Source organism: Humulus lupulus, chromosome 8 (assembly GCF_963169125.1).
Source record: "Humulus lupulus chromosome 8, drHumLupu1.1, whole genome shotgun sequence".
Classification (NCBI taxonomy): Eukaryota; Viridiplantae; Streptophyta; class Magnoliopsida; order Rosales; family Cannabaceae; genus Humulus; species Humulus lupulus.
In genome coordinates this window covers 145,135,857-145,156,813 of record NC_084800.1, presented here as the reverse complement: position 1 = coordinate 145,156,813, position 20,957 = coordinate 145,135,857, and the positions used below count along the sequence as shown (strand labels likewise).

Here is a 20,957-nt window from a genome sequence, read left to right as displayed (position 1 = left end):
TGAACTGCTGACATTTTTGGGTCGAGGTTCAAGGTATGGTTGATGTTTGTCGAACTTATTTCAATTATGTCCTTGTGCGATTAGGCGTGGACGTCCTAGTTCCTCAAAAATATGACCAACTTCACTCTAACTTCTTTTATTCAAATTCTTTTAAACCCTTACCTCTCTGGTAGGGTCATCCTCAACTAATTGGGCCTTGTCGTTCTCATCGATAAGCTCAAATTCATTTATTTCCTACCCAGAACAATGATCGATTTCAAAAATGATGACTTGCATCCACGAATTATTCTTATTAATCTTTTTGCTTAGTTCTAAATAATCAAAATAAACCCCGGTCAATTGATTGTTTTTTAAGCAATAAGTAATAATTACACAAATCGACAACCTTTCTAAATGAAAATTATGCTTCATTTCTACTATGATGGTCACCTATTTATAGCTAAACCCCCATTACATTTGAATTTGAATAACTAATATCTTAACTTATTTCCCAATCTCTAAAGAATACAACTTTTACCACGTAAAAGGATATTTAATTATTCATTAAATATAATAAATGATAAATCAAATGCGATCAACATCATAATCTTCTTGGTTGAGGCATTCTACTCGCCCAGGACAATTTACCTAGACAAATCTTACTTTGGTACGACTAGATTACATTTTAAACAAAATAAACCATCTTGATTTGAGCTCTACTTGACTTACCTTGACTAGATATGCAGTCCACGTCATCATCCTGATTTTGTATTTGTCACTACCCAAAAAATGGTAATACTATAAATATTTCCAGCAAAAATACTTAATTATTTGAATTTTTTATTTTTAGAAAAATTGCTTTAGAAGTTAAGCTTAAATAATGTTTTTTACCACAAAAATACACTTCGTCATACATTTGTTTTGCAGTCATTAGTATCTCATTGTTAAGTCTACGAAAAGAAATTATTTTCACTAGACTAAACTGAAATGTATGATCAGCTACAACGAATATGTCACGATACTTTTACCAATATTTAAGTATTTAAGTTCAAATTTTAGAATAAATCAAATATTTTCGCTGCAACTCTCCGAATTTAAAACTTTCTACCAATATTTAATTAAGACCATTAAAATAAGCCGCACCCAAAATCTAGTCGTTTTCAAATAATAGGAAAACGACGACGTTCTTCTTATGATTAGCACAATGATTCCGTTTCCTCCACCCGTGTCTTCTTATCCGGCAACCTCTCCTCCTTTCTCAGGACAACGGATAAAAATGGAAATTCCCTATGGATCGAAACCAAAGCCAGCCGCGATCAAGCTAAAGCCGATCGAAGCCACTCCGGAGACCTTCCAACACTTCGGTCAGGTCGTCGAGGCCTCCGAGGACGGCGACGTTTTCAGCCCTAAAGATGCTCAACTCGATCTCACCCGTGGAATTCCCAGGTTTTGATCTCAATTCATTCTTAGGGTTTTCATTCAAGCTTTATCCAGTACCAAATACATTGAATTTAAATCGATGATCGTTAATTTAGGGTTTCGTATCGAACAGGTTATACATTATGAAAATTGAGAAAAGACCTCTGAAATTTGCGACAATTACACACCATGCGAGCGTGACCCAGTGTCTAGGTTCGATTGGGGGCCATGAATGGTATCTTGGGGTGGCTAGGCCATCGATATTAGAAAAAACAAATAAAACAGATAGTGATTCGGGCAAGAACGGTGTGAAGGCTTCGAGTGGCCATTTCTATGAGCCTCCACGTGTTGAGGAGGTTCGTGTTTTCAAAATTTCAGGTTCTAAGTTCATTAAGCTCAATCGTGGGACTTGGCATGCTGGACCAATTTTCAAGCCCGGGTCTATGGATTTCTATAATCTGGAGCTTACTGACACCAATGTAAGAGCTTGTTTTATGTGCTCTTTTTTCTTGGATTACTTTTCTGAAATTTTTAGAGCTAGATTTAACTATGATCACACGTTTACTAATAATCTGTAATGCACAGTAAGTAGTATTAACAAAATTAGTAAAAATTGAGAAATGGAAAGATAACATTTTTGTTTGTTGTTGTTGTATTCATTTTTGAAAACCTTTTTCTCTACGGATAGAGTAGTAAAGTACATTATGTTTATGTTTCCTTACTACTACTTGGAGCTTGGTTAGCTCAAGTGGTTGGAAGAGTGTGTTTAACTAGTGGTCTAGTTTCGAATTCCAGTTGGAAATGGCTAATATATTCTTTTTTTAAAGTATGTTTTTCAGTATCGCTCTCATTGTTTTTTTTTAAATGAATTTTTATATATAGCTTTCATTACAAGGCTGGAATGAGATGAGACTGAAAGCTGCATTGTTTTAGGCCCCATTATGTTATAGAAAGCCCTTTACTTCACTTTAACTTGTCTTTGGAATTTGCAATTTGGTGAAATGGTAGCTGAACTATGCCCATGTCGTTCAAATCAATCATCTTGTAATTGCTTTTTCCTCCTGGTTGAATTGAAACCAATGATTTTCATGCATTCTTTTCCTTTTGCTTCTGGTGAAGTTGCTCAAAAAGCTTTTATATGATATGCATTCAATAACTTTTGGGTACTGAACCCCACCTAACTTGTCAAGCCACTAAGGTAGTAGCTCTATTTGGAATTTGGTTGTCATACTCTATTATTTGAGCTTACAAAAGTAGAAATCATTATTTTCCTCAGGGCAATGCTTATCCTGACATCAGGGGGCTCTGTTGACTTTGTTCACCAAAAAAAATATCCCTTTTCTCTCCCCATCCTTTCTTTATAATGCATCAATAAATTAAAGGTCAAAGTTTGGTGGACTCCTTTTTGCGTTACTCATTAGTAGCAAATCACCTTGGTTGAGTGACTTGACTAAAATGTTTGTTAGTTTTCTCTATTCTTGTTCAATTGTCATGCAATTATAGTTTCCACATCAGTTTGTGACTTTCTTTCTTTTCTTAATAATTGCATACGACAATCAATTTATTTGATAGCTTCCTATGGCTTTGCAGCTGGTTGATCACACAACGCATCACTTCACCAAGGAAAATGGAGTCGTTTTCTTGATTGATGACTAGCAAGCTTATTATAACCTAACATTTTATGTCTCTGTATCAACCCGTCATAACGTAAATTGTCAAATCCTCCTTTCTTTTCTCTATAAGAGTGTATTCCTTTACAAAGAAATGTGACCTATATACGTTATTAAGATGAATGCTCTGATGCTCAGTGAATAAACACTTGCTTTTGGATTGGTTACATAAAAAATTGACGGATTATTTGGACCCATGTAAGCTTTATTGTTGAGATGTACGGCAATGAGAATGGACGGCTTTAATTTATCGCTAACGGGTCTCATCTCATATCACGTGTTTCACCATAACCAAATACGTTGAAGCTTAAACAAATGAATAAGGTAAAAAAATAAAACAAAAATAAAGTAGAGGAAGAAAGGTGTAAAGAGATTATACAGTTTGTTAGAAACATTAAAATGCCAAAAAAATAAATAAAAGTGAAGGTTTTGTTTTTGTATTTCATGGACCAAAGGAACTTCAACTTCCAGTCCATTGACCAAATGAACTTAACCTTCAAATCTTCCACATCCACATGCATTTTAGCAAAGTATATAGACAATATTATCACACCTATTACTTTTTAATTTCTTTTTCCTGCAATATGATATGGTACTATTATATGTGAGACACTCTCACAAATGCCAGTAGCAATGTCTGGTTATAATTCCCTTTTCAAAAAAAAAGTCAGGTGATAATAGAAAACCAAACTAATACCAAAAACGTAGAATGCAACACTTTTAGAAAAGAAAAAAGTAGTTAAAAACAACATCGGCTTTTGTTTTTGAGACTGAAATTGCATGCATACCTACAGTAGGATCTTTTATCAAGAATTGTTTCGTTCGATGAAATGGCACACAAATTTAAGTAAGAAAACGCAATTATCAATGCACAAAGAGCTCGTTCGGAATATTTTTGTTTCACTCGTTTCTTTTAGTTCATTGATTGTAATGTTTTTATTTATTTTTATCAATTTCATAAGCATAAAATTAGAAATATGATAAATAAAAAAGCAAAAAATTAGAAATTTATTATTAGAATACAAATGAAATAGGAGCTTGATTAATATTAAAATATATTTAATTATTAGTAGAACTTTTTGAAAATAGATATTTACTTCCTTAAATAGAACTTTTATTAGACACATAAAATGTTTTGAAAATTTATTCAAACACCCTCTAAAATAGCTTTTAAACTCTAACTTTGAAAGCTATATTAAAGAGACCCAAAATATGAAAATTGTTGGGCCAATTGTTCGGGCCAAGCCCAATAGTCAAAGACTCACATCAGCCTAAGGCTCAAAAGAGTTAGGCTATGTTTAGTAGGAAAGAGATAGAATGGTGAATTGAGAATTTAAGAAGGATGAGGAGTAGGATGAATGAAGAGTTTAAGAAAGATGAAGGCGATAGTTGTGTTCTTTTATGTTGTTTGTTATTAAATATGAAGTTGGAATTATGGAGATGAAATTAATTATTAAAATTACCATTTTATCTATTTCATATGAATATTTATTAATTTTTGAAAAGTTATATATGATATTTTATATATTATTTTTGTCTTTTTCTTGGATCCCTCCAAAAATGGAGTGATTGAATATTTAAGCTTTGGAGGAAGAAGGTCTCCCTCCCTCTCTCCTATCCTTTCCTCTCTTCCTCCTGCCAAACAAAAGGATTCAACATCTCCTCCCACTACTCTCCCTCCACCCCTCTCCATCCACTCATCTCTCATCCCTATCAAACATAGTGTTAACGACGATGGACATGAGCAAGAATGTCCAAGCCATTTGCTTGCTTCTTAACTGGCATGCACACCAGCGTACTTGTTTAACTTATTGAACATGGGAAATTTGAGTTTTTATGCTTAACGGGGGTTGCAAATTAAAAATTATACTAGACACTATGAACATTAAAAAATGATGCTAAAATTTTCACATTTTTCCAAAATACCCCTCTCATTTTTTCCCTCCCACTTATTTCTCTCTCTCTCTCTCTCTCTCTCTCTCTCTCTCTAGCACAGCAACCACCATCTCACCACTCTTCTCCCACGGCAGCCACCACGACGCCATCACCAACACCAAATTTCTTACATAAAAACTTCCATAACTTCAACCATCTTGTAGAGATCAACAAAATACCCAAAGAAACATACATTTTGAGGATTCTTGGAGTAGAAATATATGGGTAAGTAATTTTTTCTTAAATATAACGATGAGTTATGTTTCCTTTAATCTTTTTCGGTATTTTGAACAGATTTGTGTATTCTTTGTTTTGTTATGTTGGTTTGTTTGTGAATTTTTTTTTATGGACATATTTCTGCTTTTTTTTTTTTTTTTGTGCTCGATGGTTGCTTGATGATATTTCTTACATGTATGGTATTGATGCTTGCTCGATGGTTGCTCGATGCCTACTCGACGGTTTTTCTTATATGTATGTTGTTGATGTTTGCTCGATAGTAGGATGTGTTAATAAATTAATACCTGAAATTGATGCATGCTCGATAGGGACTCGATATAGAAATTCTTGCTGAATTTTTGGAATGTCGAATGTTGATGGTTGGTTATTTTTTTTCTCTATTTATTGAAATTGAAATTTATATATGTCAATGATTCTAGGTAATTTTTTTATTTCAAGTTCTACTGTTTACTAGAAGTGCGACAAAAAGATCACCGTCAAGCAGCACCGTGGGTTGTTGGGCAACATATCAAGAATAAATATGTTACATAGCAAACAATATAAGGGAGGATGTGAAGAAAAATTACATGATTGATATCGGTTATGCAAAGGCATGGGATGTAGAGAGAAGGCACTTATGTATGTTAGGGAGAAACCTGAAGATTCTTATTCCAAGATACCTTCTTACTTGCACATGTTGCAACAAAAGAATCCAGGTACAATTATTGATTTTGTCACTGAAGATAGTCACTTGCTATATTGAATTTTCTCCCTTGGATTTTGTAGAAGGGGATCCATATCTTGTTGTCCTATGATATGTGTAGATGGCACATTCTTGAAGACCAAGTATGGTGGCCACATGCTATGTGTCATTGCGTTGAATGCGAATAGTCACTTGTATCCAATTGTGTTCAGGTTGGTGGACGAGGACAACCACAACTCTTGGAAATATTCCATGAAAAAATTGAAGGAAGTCATTGGGGACATCGATGATCTGACTTTCATATAGATAGGCATGCTTGCATTAATCATGCTTTGGAGGTTGTCATCCTTGATGCCTACCACGGTGCATGCCACCATCATATTAGTATAAATGTAAAAAATATGTTCAAGACTGATCGCTATCACAATGAGATGTGGGCAGCGGCCTATGCCTAGAGAAAGACAAAATTTCAAATGCACTTTGACAATATAATGCAAATGGATCCTGCCATAGCTGAATAATTGGAGGGAATTGCTTTTGATAAGTGCCATCGTCATTTCTTTCCTGGGAATCGGTACAATATAATGACAAACAACTACATTGAAAGCTTCAACAAAAAAACTGAAGATGCAAGAACCTTTCGTGTCGCTATTTTTTTTGGAATTCATTTGATTCACACTTCAGTCTTGGTTTTCTAAACAACACAGTGAGTCAGAGAAGAGTACCACCAAATTATCACCCTGATGGAGGAAGATTTGTCACAAATTGCTGATAAAGGAAGGTTCATGAATGTCCACGAAATTGGCCAGTTTGAATTTCATGTCGAATGCAGATGGTGATGCTAAGGTGATTGATGACCAAATCATGCTCATGTGGTGTGTTTCAGCTCATAGGGGCAGTAGCTCAGGTGACCAAATCATGCTAAGGTGATTGATGACCAAATCATGCTCATGCTAGGGTGAATACCTTGTGTCCACGTAGTGGCAGCAGCTCTTGACGACGATGTCAACATTTACTCATGTTTTCTATTTTACACCATTGATTCATGGAGGGAGCCGTACAAAAAAAAAAAAACCATTTATCCATGTGGGAACGAGGATGATTGGACATTTTTGGATAACATTAACAATATGAAAATTGGTGTACCCATTGAGAAATAACCAGTCGGTCGTCCAGAGACAAAACGTTTTCCATCTGAAGGCAAAAAAGTTGTGAAAGAGCATAAGTGCAGTAGATGTGGTGGTTGTGGACACAACAGGTCTTTATGTAAAGCTAGACTCTAAATTTCATTTCTATTGTATTTTATGGAAACTGAACTGCCCACGGAATTTATTTAAATCTGAACTGCCTGTGTTTTTTTTCTAGTTTCTGCCTGTTTTTTTTTTTTGGTTACTGGATATATGCTTGATGCACGCTCGATGGTGTATTATGTTATATGTGTTGATGATCACACTGTTAGGGTAGACATCTTGGTAAATATGTTGTATATAATAGTGATTATATATGACATGACTGATATGAATTAACTATCTTTATAAACTTACAGTTTTCCATAAAGATTTAATTCTTATCATAATAGCTGATCATTTGTAGATCAGTCTCAATCATGAGTGATCATGAACTTATATTTGTGCTTATTGGATCTTTTGATTCATTCATTAAGGTCTCTTGATATAATGAGGCTAGTGAATTTTGTTATGGAGATTCAATATCATGAATGGCTGGGAACATGCTTTTATAATAATGGAATCCATTGTTTCCTAATGGATCGAATATTAGTTCCCTTGAGGGTTAGTTCTAGAATTGAATAGTTATTGAGCTCAAATCTATAATATGATTATAGATTAATTATTCGCTAGTGAATTAATGGTACTTAAGGAAAAAGAGGTAATTAGAAGGGTAAAACAGTAATTTTGGCCAACTCTAATTAACGAAATAATAAATGGAGGAAAAAACTACATTTATTGATTATATCAATGGACTACACGAGAAAACTCTGTAACTATAATTCTATAAATACTTTGAGTGCAATTCCATATTTATAATGGAGTAATCATGGAATTAATAAATAAGATTATTGAATTAAAGAGTTTAATTAATAGTCTGGTTTGTTGGAGCTTCGTATTTTAGGTCAATGGTCCCCGGGTCGCCTCTATCCTACACTGTCAAATGTAAGGATGTCACAAGAAAGATTTATAGAGAGAATGACTATTTCAAAAGAATTAATTTTCCAGGGCAAGGAAATAATTATGTGATAATTATGGGCAGTTGATTAATTGTGAATTAATTAATTAACTATATAGTTTTTATTTGAAATTTTTTATATTAGAAAAAATAAATATTAATCATGTTTGAATTAATATTTGTGAGAGTTTAATTATTATCTTATTATAAGATAATTATTTAAAGCTAATAGTTTTTAAGATAAAGTTAATTTTTAATTAACTGATATTTATTTTGAGATAAATATTGTAACGCCCTACTAATCCAGGACCATTATACTGTGTATTTTAAATAGTGTTTAACTCACCAAACGAGTAATTTGGAATAAAACCACGTAATTAAAACTAACCCAAGGATTAGGTATTAAAATTTTTGGTCAACTGCAACCATTTCATTAAAAGGTTTAGGTTCGTACACGAAATCCCAAAAGAGTTTATAAACTGACACATAAACAACAAAAACATAAAAGTCGGCCTAGGCGGTAAAATCAGGGTTTAACCCTAGTTCCAGTAAGTAATCTCGACTGTGGGAGTCGAGCAGGTCGCATATGTACACTCCGCCCGTGAAGCTCTCCAAGTTAGAGATGGTCCAGCTATTCTTTGCCCTTACATGCACCATAGAGCACCCGTGAGCCGAGACCCAACAAGAAAACCTCACAAGGCATAACAATATCCAAATATTAAAAAACAATAAATACATGCTTCACAATTACCAAATACATTTATTCCAACCATATAAATTTGTAAACATGTTCCACATTTTACAAAGATGTTCATATTAATCATATAATCAATTACATGGCCAAGGGAAAACATTTCTATCAAGCAGCCCAACTGAATGAAATGCGTACATAGGAACTCAGCTTGCAGTTCTTGCTGGGCAAGTAGAGACTGCACCCTCGAAACTAAACTCGCCTTCACGGCTTGCGTTCCACACGCTTTGCCGATCAGCTCCACGTTCAATGCGATGCTTGTTCGACCCCATGTTCAACACATTGGTTGAATATCTATTATATCATATATTCACCGATAGTTCAAGGCTTAGAAGCATACCAAATACAATCTAAATAAGTGTTCATAGAGCCACATTGGGGCCCCCTTGCCCTATTCCCTTTTTGACTATCCTTAGAGCTAACCAGGTGTACCTCGACCTTTATATTTGAGGCGGCCATGGGGCTGTACAAGCGTATATCACACTTCTGGGTTGGCCTAGCCACATCGGCCTGCTTCAGCATGCTATTGCAGCCCTCAACTTATAAGTCGAGCTTTTTCAATCATATCTCAGTTGGCCTAGCCACATCGGCCTGCGCTCAGCACGCTATTGCTGCCCTCAACTTATAAGCCAAGCTATTTAGGTATATCAGATGAATAGTCATCATTTAACACATGTATGCACAATGCAATCAACAGGTTTAATAAAATTCCCTAAGCATCACTACTACAATCTGGACGAGGCATTGTATGTCATTTTAGTTTTCAAATGATCAAGCCTAAAGTTCAAATTAAATTATGTTTTGATTAATATTTTCTTGAATTTATTGTGATATATTTTTCAAATGGAAAATACTAGTTTTAATTTAATTTTCAAATATTTTATATGAATGATAATGCATTTTAGCCTAATTAAAAGAAAGAAGAAAAAAAGTAAAGAAAAGAATTAAACTTGAAAAGAAAAGAAAAAAGAGTTGAAAAATGATATGATTGTAAGTTAATTCTTTTGTTTTGTTTTCAGCAGCCAGCGCGCTGGGCTTCTCCTAGGCTCACACTTCCAGCTCCAGTGACCCGCGGACCCGTGACCTACCGCGTGACCTGACCAGTTGCCTCACCCGCGCCTTTCCGCCTGGAGCCCCAACCCCCACCCGCGTTGACCTAGTCAACCAAGCATTTCCCTAAGCTTTGAGCATCCACATGGCCTCCTCCCATTGGTTGTGGCTGGGTCAAACCCACCAGCTACCACCAACCACCTTCAAGCCCATTTTTTTGTGCACTTTGGGCCTTTGACCTTCCATTTTGAGCTTTAAAGCTCACATTTTGTGGTGTTTTAAAAAAAAGGCAAAATGATCATTCACTGAAATAGCTAGGTTAATATTAATAATAAGATTTGATTTTTCAAAATCATATTTTATTATTAATATTTCATATTTATTTTGTAAACCCCATTTGTTATTTAATTTCTTTTTAGTCTTTTTCTTCTTCTATAAATAGGGACTCTCCTTTCACATTTGGAATGTAATTTTTAGAGTAAAGAAACTATATCAAAATTTCTACACACTTTCTTCTCATACTTTCTTCTTAGAATTTTGTGAGAATCATGAACATAATGGCCAAATCTTCCTAGGAAGGTTAGGGATGATTCCAATGTTAGTGATGTTATTTTGCTACTTTGATTTACTATGTTCTTAATATAATGCATTTGAGTTGTTTATGTTCTTTCATCCTCATATTTATTTTGTTATCTTTATTTACTTGTGCTAATAGTATATAGGATTAGCCATGCTCTTTCTATGTGTTTCTAATTAGTAAAAGTAATATCGATACATAATTTTATGTCTAATCTCTTATTGCATTATTGCCCTTGGGTATTTTGTCATTTTTAGATTTTTCATAAGATTAACATTGTGCTCCTAAAGTAAAGAACTTAATAACTCAAATGGACTTTTGTTAGAAAAGAATATGAACTTTAATGTTAGATTTTCTAAGTAAATGTTGGGATGTGAACTATTTACTTGTGTAGTTTTTTTAAATCAAGTAACTAAGTAACTAAACAATCAGATGAATTATTCTTGAAACCTTTCTACTTTTCAACTCTTGATTACATGTTATTTTTATTTAATTTGACTTGTCTCATTTCATCATTTCTGTAATGACTAGGTGTCCGCTAAAGGACTAAAAGTTGATCATTCTCAAGGGTCGTTCCTTTATTCATTCTACCTCGAATCTAAGGTAAGAAAACTACACCCTATGTATATATGACATGCGTGATTGTTATTAAGGAATGTTGATTGATAAATGTGGACATGGATTTCATATTAAATGCTAGTGAATGTTGCTTACTTGTATATGGCACTGACTAGTCAGGGACACTGACCTAAGAGTCAGAAACGGCATAAGCGTCCTGAACGCAGGGCCGAATGAAGGTTAGATCTAATCGATATCAGCATTGAATGGCTCTAAGGCATTAATGCTAGACCAATCCTAAGGTCGATGAAACTTATAAGCGCTTGGCTAGTCTAAGACTAGTTACTCAGAGCCAAGGCCTAAGGCCCAGGTGACCGCTTGTCACACGGCTAGGGAACGATGTTCCAGGGTTATGACTCTATAGTCATGAGGAAGGTTATGTTGGTGACCAGTCACCATGCACCTATCATGTTTAAGCTAATGAAAGGTTCACTTACCTGTTAAGCCCTGGTGACCCTATCGTCACAAGGCTGAAGGGAGCTATTCCCAATTTAGTGGCTTTTGCGACTGTCACCTATCTGTTTTGGACTGATAGTCCTGAATTATTATTATGATCATTATTGATATTATATCATGCTATATTGTGTTTTCTTGCTGGGCCTCGGCTCATGGGTGCTATGTGGTGCAGGTAAAGGGAAAGAAAAGCTCATCCAGCCTTGAGTGGAGAGCTTAGGTGGTGCTGTGTACATATGCGGCCGCTTGACCACCACGCCCAAGGAGTTCTCAGAGGAACTAGGGGGTTTACCCTATTTTTCCGCTTAGGTCTGCGGGTTTGTAAATTTGTAACAGTAGTGACCATTTTGAATTGTAAATAACTTGTAAATGTTTTGATAAGCTCATGAGCAGTTATATACTTAATAAAATATATCATTTCTTTTTTATCGTTTTCCACCTTAACCTGTTAATAACACTTAGAGCACGTTTTTAACCAAATGACTCGGGTAGCGGGTCAAATTTTTGGTTCACCGTAACTGTTCTGGGGTAACCAGGGCGTTACAATTTCACCAAAAACACAACAAAAAAATCTCAAATCTATTTTCATTTTCATTTCTATTTATTTCATGTTACTAACTTTTTGTGTTAGTTTTCTACTAATCTTTTGGTTTTAGGTTACCTCATTGTGGATCGATCGCCCGACTTTTACTACGACTACTGCTAAGTGGTTGTCACATTTTAGTCGTTAAACAAATTTTGGCATCGTTGCCAGGGAGGTAGTTTTCAAAAATTTTGGTGAATTTTTTTCCAAAATGTTAGTAACTTTATTTGTATTTTTGTTGGTATGAATATTGTGTTGGTATAGTGTTCTTTCATTTGTGTTTTTTTATTTACAAATTTTTAGTTAATTTGAATATTATTAAAAAAACAAAACAAAAAAAAATTAGTTATATATATTTTTTCTTTTATTTTTCGGTAAAACATAAAAAAAATATATAAATATACATATATATAAAAAAACAAAAAAATAGTGAAAAACGTAAAAAAAAAAAAAACAAAATATATATGTATTTTATTTTTATTTTTCTTTTCCTTTCTTTTTGGTTACATAAAAAAAATAATTATATAAATATATATATATATTTTCTTTTTAGTTAATTCTAATTTCACTTCTCTTTCTTAATTTTTTTTTCTTTTTTTTTTCTAGTTTAATAAATATTTGTAAAAAAAAAAAAAGATTAAGCTTGTTATTTTATCTTCACTTCACTTCATTTCCCTTTTCTTTATTTTTTTGTTGACTATTTTTTCTTTTTAGGTTCTTAGTTTAGATCTTCCATTCTTTTCATAAAATTTCAATCATAAAACACTTAGAATTGGGAACAATTGTGCAATATTACAAATGGTAGAAACTAATATTGTTTTCTCTAGAAAGATTGGTTGTTAAATAAGGTTTGTGATAGCGTTACCCCCCACACTTACCTGAGAACCTCGGGGAGTTCTGTCTAGGCAAGTGTAGGTCTAAATCAGTACCTTGGCAACCTTCCCAATCGGCCTAGGAATATTTCGAGCATATACCTTTGCACTATTACATTTTTGAACTTATTACTATAAGAAAACCAAGCATGTTCTATCAAAAATAAGCAATTTCACTATGCTTAAAGGTTGTTTGGTCGAAAAGTTTTTACTTGTGATCCACCATACTTACTCAGTAACCTCGGAGAGTTCTAGTAAGGCGTTGGAGATCACCGTAAAATCTCCAAATCTACCTGGGAATAAGTTAAAAAAAATCAAAAAAATTCAAAAAAATAAAATTAAAAAAATTAAAAACAAATTTTCATTTCCGAAAGTGGATGAATCATCACAAAACTTCTAGTGAAACCTCTTCCAATTCATCCACCACTCCTTCCGGAATTCCTTCCACCACTCTTGCTTCTCCACAAACTGTAGTTGATAATAATCCTTTCGCAATGGCTCGTAATGATGAAATCCAACCAAGAACTCCCAATGACTACCTTCATCCTACTCGCACTTCCACGCATTCATGCATTATCTTCCCTCCTAATATGCTCGCGTTAGACTTTAAACCTGGCATGATTCAACTCTTGCCCACATTTCATGGAATGGAAAATGAAAGCCCATACGTGCATATTAGAGAATTCGAGGAGGTAGTATCCATGTTCTATAACCAAGCCGAAAATGTCAATTTTGTGCGACTAAAGTTCTTCCCTTTCTCCTTGAAGGACAAAGCCAAAAGTTGGTTATAATCTTTGAGACCTATGTCTATTGGAACATGGGAGGAAATGGCCAAATATTTCTTTCTAAAACACTTCCCTAGCCATAAGACCAACCTTCTAAAATGACAAATTTCCACATTTTCCCAAAAGGACAATGAAACATTCTATCAAGTCTTGGAAAGATTCAAAGATCTATTGAATTAGTGCCCACACCATGGCCTGGCTATGATAACTGGAGTTTGGTCAGTTACTTCTATGAAAGCCTCACGAGTTGTGAGCACCAGTTTGTAGAAATGTTATGCAATGGTGAATTCATTGAAAAAGAGCCAAGCGATGTTCTTGAATATCTTGAATAAACCGCAAAAAAATCTCACACCTAGACTGGTCCAAGTGCTACTGATAGCACCAACTGACATAAACCATATGGGATCTATCAACTTCGAGAAGAGGATAGTGTTAAGGCCCAACTCGAAGCTTTAAAAAAGCTGTTTGAGGTCTTAATGACAAAAAATGGCCAAAAACCGCATATGATTGCTCAAGCGGAACCACAAGAACATTGCTTTGTTTGTGGAGGGATGGAGCATTTAGCTAAGGACTGCTTAGCTTTTAATGAAATGAGGGGGGATTATGAGGAGCAATGCAATAACTTAGGGGCATATAACAAGCCATTCTCCCATACGTACAACCCTGGTTGGAGAAACCACCCAAATTTTAGTTGGAGAGATTCTAACCAAGCTCAATCGTCTGGAGGCCAATGGAGAAATGAGCAACAAGTTTAGCCATCAAAGGCGTATTCTGCACCTCAATATAATGCTCACCCACAACAAAATTCTCTCAAGAATACCCTTCATGCATTCATAGAGGAACAAACTGTAATGCCCTGGATAACCAAAGCCGTTACACTGTGTATTTTAAATAGTGCATGACTTGCTAACCAACTCATATAGTTGAAACCGTGATCCTATAATAATAATCAAGTTAAGTTTCAAAGATTTTTGTAGCGACCCAAATTTGCTAATAAGGCTTAGGGCCTTGATTAGCGTGCTTGGAGGGCAATAAGTGGTTTATTATTATTATATGTGAATTTGTGTGAATATGTGATTAGTGATGCATATTTAGGTGAATTAAATATGCATGTGGGCCTCATTTGGTTATAAGGGGAATGTTTGCAATTTTAGCCCGTTAAGGGCATAAATGAGATAATTGTGATATATCTGTGTTGCACGATCCGAGACAGTCCTAGGGAGCAGTTAGCTAGAAAGTCACAACGGGGTCGAATACCTGACTCGGGGTGAGTCGAGGGGTATTTCGGGTATAAGATATTTTATTGGGTTATCAGGTTATGGAAATAAATATTTGGAGATATATGCGAAGATATAATGTTTAGGAGGGAATATTGGGAAAAATTACCATTTTGCCCTCGGGGACGTTTTTGGCACCCCGACCCTTGAGGTAACCTTAGAGGCTAAATAAAACAAAAACCAAAGGAGTACTCAGAAATTTGGAGAAACCAACCCAAAGACACACTCTTCTCTCTCTTTGTTTTCTCTAAGTCTTAGCAAGGGAAATCTTGGTGGAAACTAATCAAAACTAAGGAATTGGGCTGGGAATCTTGGGAGCTAGAAGCTTGAAGCTTAAGGACCTAATTCAGAGACTCAACTCAGCTCAAGGTAAGCTTTAATCTTAGTGAATTATACTGGTTTTAAGATGAAATTCTAGAGTATTGCATGTGTGTGTGAGTGAAGAATTGATTTTGAGTTTGATGAGGTTTTTAGCTTGAATTCCTGTTGGGTTTTGTTGTTGAATCCATAGTATAACCGTTGTGATGATTAGCTTGTGTTTTTGGGTGATTTTGAGGTTAATTGGACTGGTTTTTATGGTAAAAATGGTGAGTTTTTCTGTGCTCGAGGGGTCGGGCTGCGGTGCTATTCTTGCTGAGCTGCGGCCCCTTAGAACTTAGGGGTGTCTGGAATTGGAGGCGCGCCGCGGCACCCTTCAGGAAGGGTCGCTGTGCGTGTAGGCTGAAATGAGGCAAGGCCTCAGGTTGAGCTGGGGGTCGCGGCATAAGTTCTTTGGGCCGCCTCGCTTAGTGCATTTTTGGGCTTTTAAGAGGTTTTAGGCTTGGGAATTCAAAGGTTAAGGCTCGGGATGGATTTTATCACCCGAATTGATAGAATTCAAGGTCTTGGAGACTAGAATTATGACCCAAAGTTATTTAATGGATTAGAACTTGATGAATGGATATTATTGGTGCGTTGTGACTAGGGTTTCAACAAGGCTTGGACTAGGGGACTGTGCTCGGGACATCGGTGCTTGGAAAGCTCTATCACAGAGGTAACAAAACTACTGTTCCCGTAGAGCTTGTGTTGCAGGGCATGACCCTATATGATTGTGTTGTAGGGCATGACCCTATATGATTGTGCTTAATCATGTTTAAATATATGTTTGATTATGCTATGTGTGCATATATGCGAGTGAACGGCAAGAGCCGAGAACGGCAAGGGCCGGGAACGGCGAAGGCCGAGAGCAACAAGGCCGAGAACGGCAAGGGGACACAAGCAGCGTTTAGCACGCGGAGTGTGAGTTGCCAGGGCGAGTCCCTAAAGGATACCTGGGATATCCTTACGGTGTGGACTGCAAACCCAGGGCCTGGTAAAGCGCCTGGGACAGCATGGTCGTATGTGTTTAGCCTGGTGATGGCTTGTTTATATGTTAAGTGTGTAATATGCATATGTTAACCATGAGGTCCTTAAGCTTCAAGCTTCTAGCTCCCAAGATTCACGGTCAACCTTTGTAGCCTGTGGCAAGAAGAAACAGATTTGTACGGGGATTGAACGTTATGATCGCCTGTGATGTGAAGATCACTTTGGATCCAGAGACTACTACCTATGCTCAGGTTGTAGACAAGGCCCTTACAGCTGAGGGGGCCGAGGACCAGATTTGGAGAGAGAGCACTGTTAGGCGAGGTGTCAGGAGGACGGTGCCTCCTTTTATTGGATCCAGTTGGGGTAGTGGCTCCAACAAGCTGAAGAGAAAGGCCACAGATTCTTTTGTTCCTCCTAGCTTGGATAGGAGGGCATTGGGTGCTTCTAGTGGCCGTCAGGGCGGAAGTGACAATTGGAGGAGTTTTCCAGTGTGTCCCCGGTGCAGACGATGACATCAAGGTGAGTGCAAGATTAGGGCCTGCTTTGCCTGTGGGAGTCTCAATCATCTGAAGAAGGACTGCCCACAAGCCAGGAAAGAGGAGCTGAAGCAGGGCGACAGTCTCGCTCCTGCCAGGGTATTTACTTTGATTCAGACTGAGGCGGAGGCTAGCTCCTCAGTTGTGACAGGTCAGATTTCTAGTGTTGGTTCTTCTTATACTGCATTGTTTGATTCGGGAGCTACTCATTCATTTGTATCTGCTAGAGTGATAGATCAGCTGTGTAGACCTAGTGTTCTGTATGCTAGGGGTTTTCAGACTTTTTTGCCGACTGGGGAACTAGTAGTCTCTAGGAGGTGGATTAGAGCTTTACCAGTAGAGGTAGATGGTAGGGAGTTGTTTGCTGATCTGATTGAGCTTGCGATGGATGACTTTGATATGATCCTAGGGATGGATTGGCTATCAAAGTATGGGGTGACGATTGACTGCAAGCGCAGGATGGTGACTTTTGAACTAGAAGGGGAGGTACCCTTTGTATTTGTGGGAACACCTAGTGGACCGTGGGTACCTATGATTTTAGCACTGAAGGCTAGAGACCTGATGCAGGAAGGTTGCATAGGATTCCTAGCGAATGTTGTGGATACTTCTAAGGTTGTGTCAGTTGGACCGGGGGAGACCAGATTGGTATGTGAGTTTCCAGATTTATTTTCGGCAGATCTGCCAGGGCTGCCACCGTAGCGGGAGATTGATTTTGTTATAGAGTTGGTACCAGGGGCGGAGCCAGTATCTAGGTGTTGGAAAAACTCATTGCAGGATCTTTATTTATTTTCATGTAATTTACATATTATCAAACAAACATGCAAATTCCTAGAACATGCTCCTATGAAATTGATATAAATACAGAGTAAAGTAAAAACTTACATTACGCAGTGGAACTGGAACAACTCCATCCTTCAATCTCTCTAACCCTTGATTCCTTTCTGTAGCAGAGTATTATCAAGAGATTGAACAAGATCAACAACACATTCTTCCTCACCAATCCTTTGATCAACCTAGAACTAGTGTGGGCTGGTTCTCAACACATGAGATAGAGATCTAGAAAAGAAGAAGAGATTGTGGCTAAGAAATGATTAGAATGTCTAGGTTTTCACTTACCCAAATCAACTGAGAGTGACTTTCTTTTTTATGAAAACCCTAGATATCTTCTTTATATAGGCAACTTAATGGGATTTATTTATATTTAAATTAATTAAAAATAATAAACAAAAATAAAAGCCTTGGACTGCCATAAATGGACTTGGGCCCAATCTCTTTGTTTTGAATTTAAATCTCAACTGGGCCTAAATTCAAAACCTTTTATTTATTTATTTTAATTAATTAATTAAATCCTTATTCAAATTAAATAATTATAATTTGAAACTTGATTTAATATTATTTATTTATATTGATACCAATTTATCAATATTAATAAATTTACCCAAAGATTCTCTTTTATTCTCTAAATCTCATATCTCTGTAAATTTTCCAAAATTGACCTAGTCAACTTTAAAAAAATCCTAATTGATAATTAAATCAATTAATTGAGACATTCTAGATGATTTACTCAAAGGTGATGCGGGGACCATGGATCCATGAAATCAAGCTCCAATAAGTTACCGTGAATTTATTTACGAATAATTTCACTACCTTATTAATTCCTCGTGACTCCACTATAGACTTGGAATTGAACTCTTGAATTCATAGAACGTATTTTCCAAAGCATAAATACGTTATCCATTGTTATAACCATTACAGTTAGTCAATCCTCTATCAATGACTTACTAACAAGCTGGGTGAAAATTACCGTTTTACCCCTCATCAGTATTTTATCCTTAACTCCCACTAAGTTCCTTATAAATGATATTTCTGTGAACTTAATCACAGAAATGAGATCTCAATCATTTAACCTTTTGAACAAAGTAATTAAGGAAATCATCTTTTCACTTCTCATACAGAAGTTATAGATTTCGTATCTATGAATAATACTCCCACTCAATTACACTAATAAATCTCCAAGATGTAAGTATGGGCTAGACCGTAGGGTAAGCTGGTAACGAACAAGTCAAAAGATTTAAATAATATAATTAGCAGAATATTATCACTCAGAATTAAGATCGACTTAATATATGGTCAACATTGTGACATTGATTAGATTTGATAACAACGATACTTATTTATCAATCAATAATCAATATCGGTCCTAGTCCGATGTAACTAAATACATCCGATCTTATCTACTTGGTCGAAGCCTTGGACAAGACATCACACCCTGAATGTGTAAGTAGATCATATCGTAGATTGCCTAATCAGTGAAAATCCAATGCACTGATCTAATCTTAGGACTCGTTCTTTTGAACATATAATTACAACTATAATCCACTGTGACCTAGTCACTATAATTGTAACTATCCATATGTTCGGGATTTTATAAATGTTTGTATTATTTCAATAATCATGTAATAAAACAAGCAAGCAACACAGTTGTCAAACTAAATGATTTCTACTACTTTTATTGATAATATGCAATCGTGCTACATGTCCGACATGGTTATATAAGGGCATAAAACCCAACACTAGGGCACCTTACAGAATGGCCCCGATGGAGTTGACGGAGTTGAAGATTCAGTTGCAAGAGGTACTGGATTTGGGGTTCATCAGACCAAGTTTCTTGCCATGGGGTGCTCCAGTGTTGTTTGTCAAGAAGAAGAATGGATCCCTTAGGATGTGTATTGACTACAGGGAACTGAACAAGTTGACCATTAAGAATAAGTATCCACTGCCTAGGATTGATGATTTGTTTGATCAGCTACAGGGAAAGACAGTGTTTTCTAAGATAGATCTCCGGTCAGGTTACCTTCAGTTAAGGATTAGAGAAGAGGACATACCAAAGACTGCTTTCCGACGAGGTATGGACACTATGAATTCCTGGTTATGTCCTTTGGATTAACCAATGCCCCAGTAGCTTTTATGGATATGATGAATAGAGTTTTCAAGGACTATTTAGATAAGTTCATGATTGTGTTCATCGACGACATTCTGGTGTACTCCCAGTCAGAGACAGAGCATGAGCAGCATTTACTACTGCAGCGATTAAGGGAGCATAGATTATATGCTAAGTTTAGCAAGTGTGAGTTTTGGTTGCCGCAAGTTACATTTCTGGGCCATATCATTAGTAAGGAGGGGATTCTGGTTGACCCAAGTAAGATTGAGGCAGTGAGAGACTGGCCTAGATCGAGCAGTGTTCCTGAAGTGAGGAGTTTTCTGGGATTGGCAGAGTATTATCGGTGGTTTGTTGAGGGGTTCTCCAGGATAGCTACGCCATTGACAGAATTGACAAAGAAGAAGACAAAGTATATTTGGACAGACAGATGTGAGAACAGTTTCAAAGAATTGAAGCGGCGACTAATCACCGTGCCAGTGTTGAGTTTGCCGACAGACAATGAGAAGTTCGTGGTTTATTGTGACACTTCCAGACAGGGTTTAGGGTGTGTGCTAATGCAAGCTGGGATGGTAATAGCCTATGCATCGAGGCAGTTAAAGGAGAACGAATAAAGATATCCCACGCATGATCTGGAGTTGGCAGCTGTGGTATTCGCACTTAAGATTTGGAGACATTATCTGTATGGTGAGAAGTGCGAGATATACACCGACCATAAGAGTTTGAAGTACTTCTTTACTTAGAAGGATCTGAATATGCGTCAAAGGCGGTGGCTAGAGTTGGTTAATGATTATGATTGTGACATCATATACCATCCTGGGAAGGCTAATGTGGTTGCTGATGCATTGAGTCGGAAAGGCCCAGGATAGTTGTTCAGTTCGAGGCAGATATTTGATAAGCTAGCGGAGAAGATGACTAGAGCGGCTATAGAGTTAGTGGTTGGTCGGTTAGCCAACATCACTCTTCAATCTATGCTCCTTGAGAGGATCAAGGAGGGACAGGGGAATGATTCCCAGCTGAAGGGTCACAGGGAGAACGTCTTAGTCGGAGCGGCTAAGGACTTCTCT

The 20,957-nt window shown here is 36.4% G+C and overlaps 1 protein-coding gene and 1 non-coding gene across 2 annotated transcripts; one reads left to right on the top strand and one right to left on the bottom strand.

The window, feature by feature from the left end:
* The first annotated feature begins 1,099 nt into the window (after positions 1-1,099).
* On the top strand, positions 1,100-3,270 carry LOC133798540 (uncharacterized). The gene is made up of 3 exons (XM_062236872.1): positions 1,100-1,425; positions 1,532-1,877; positions 2,989-3,270. The coding sequence occupies exons 1-3, from the start codon at positions 1,172-1,174 to the stop codon at positions 3,052-3,054; spliced, it is 666 nt and encodes a 221-aa protein (XP_062092856.1). The 5' UTR covers positions 1,100-1,171; the 3' UTR covers positions 3,055-3,270.
* Positions 3,271-13,882: 10,612 nt separating this feature from the next.
* LOC133799108 (small nucleolar RNA R71) lies at positions 13,883-13,992 on the bottom strand. Its single transcript, XR_009876311.1, has one exon. It is a non-coding gene; the product is annotated as a small nucleolar RNA R71 (small nucleolar RNA).
* Positions 13,993-20,957: the final 6,965 nt, after the last annotated feature.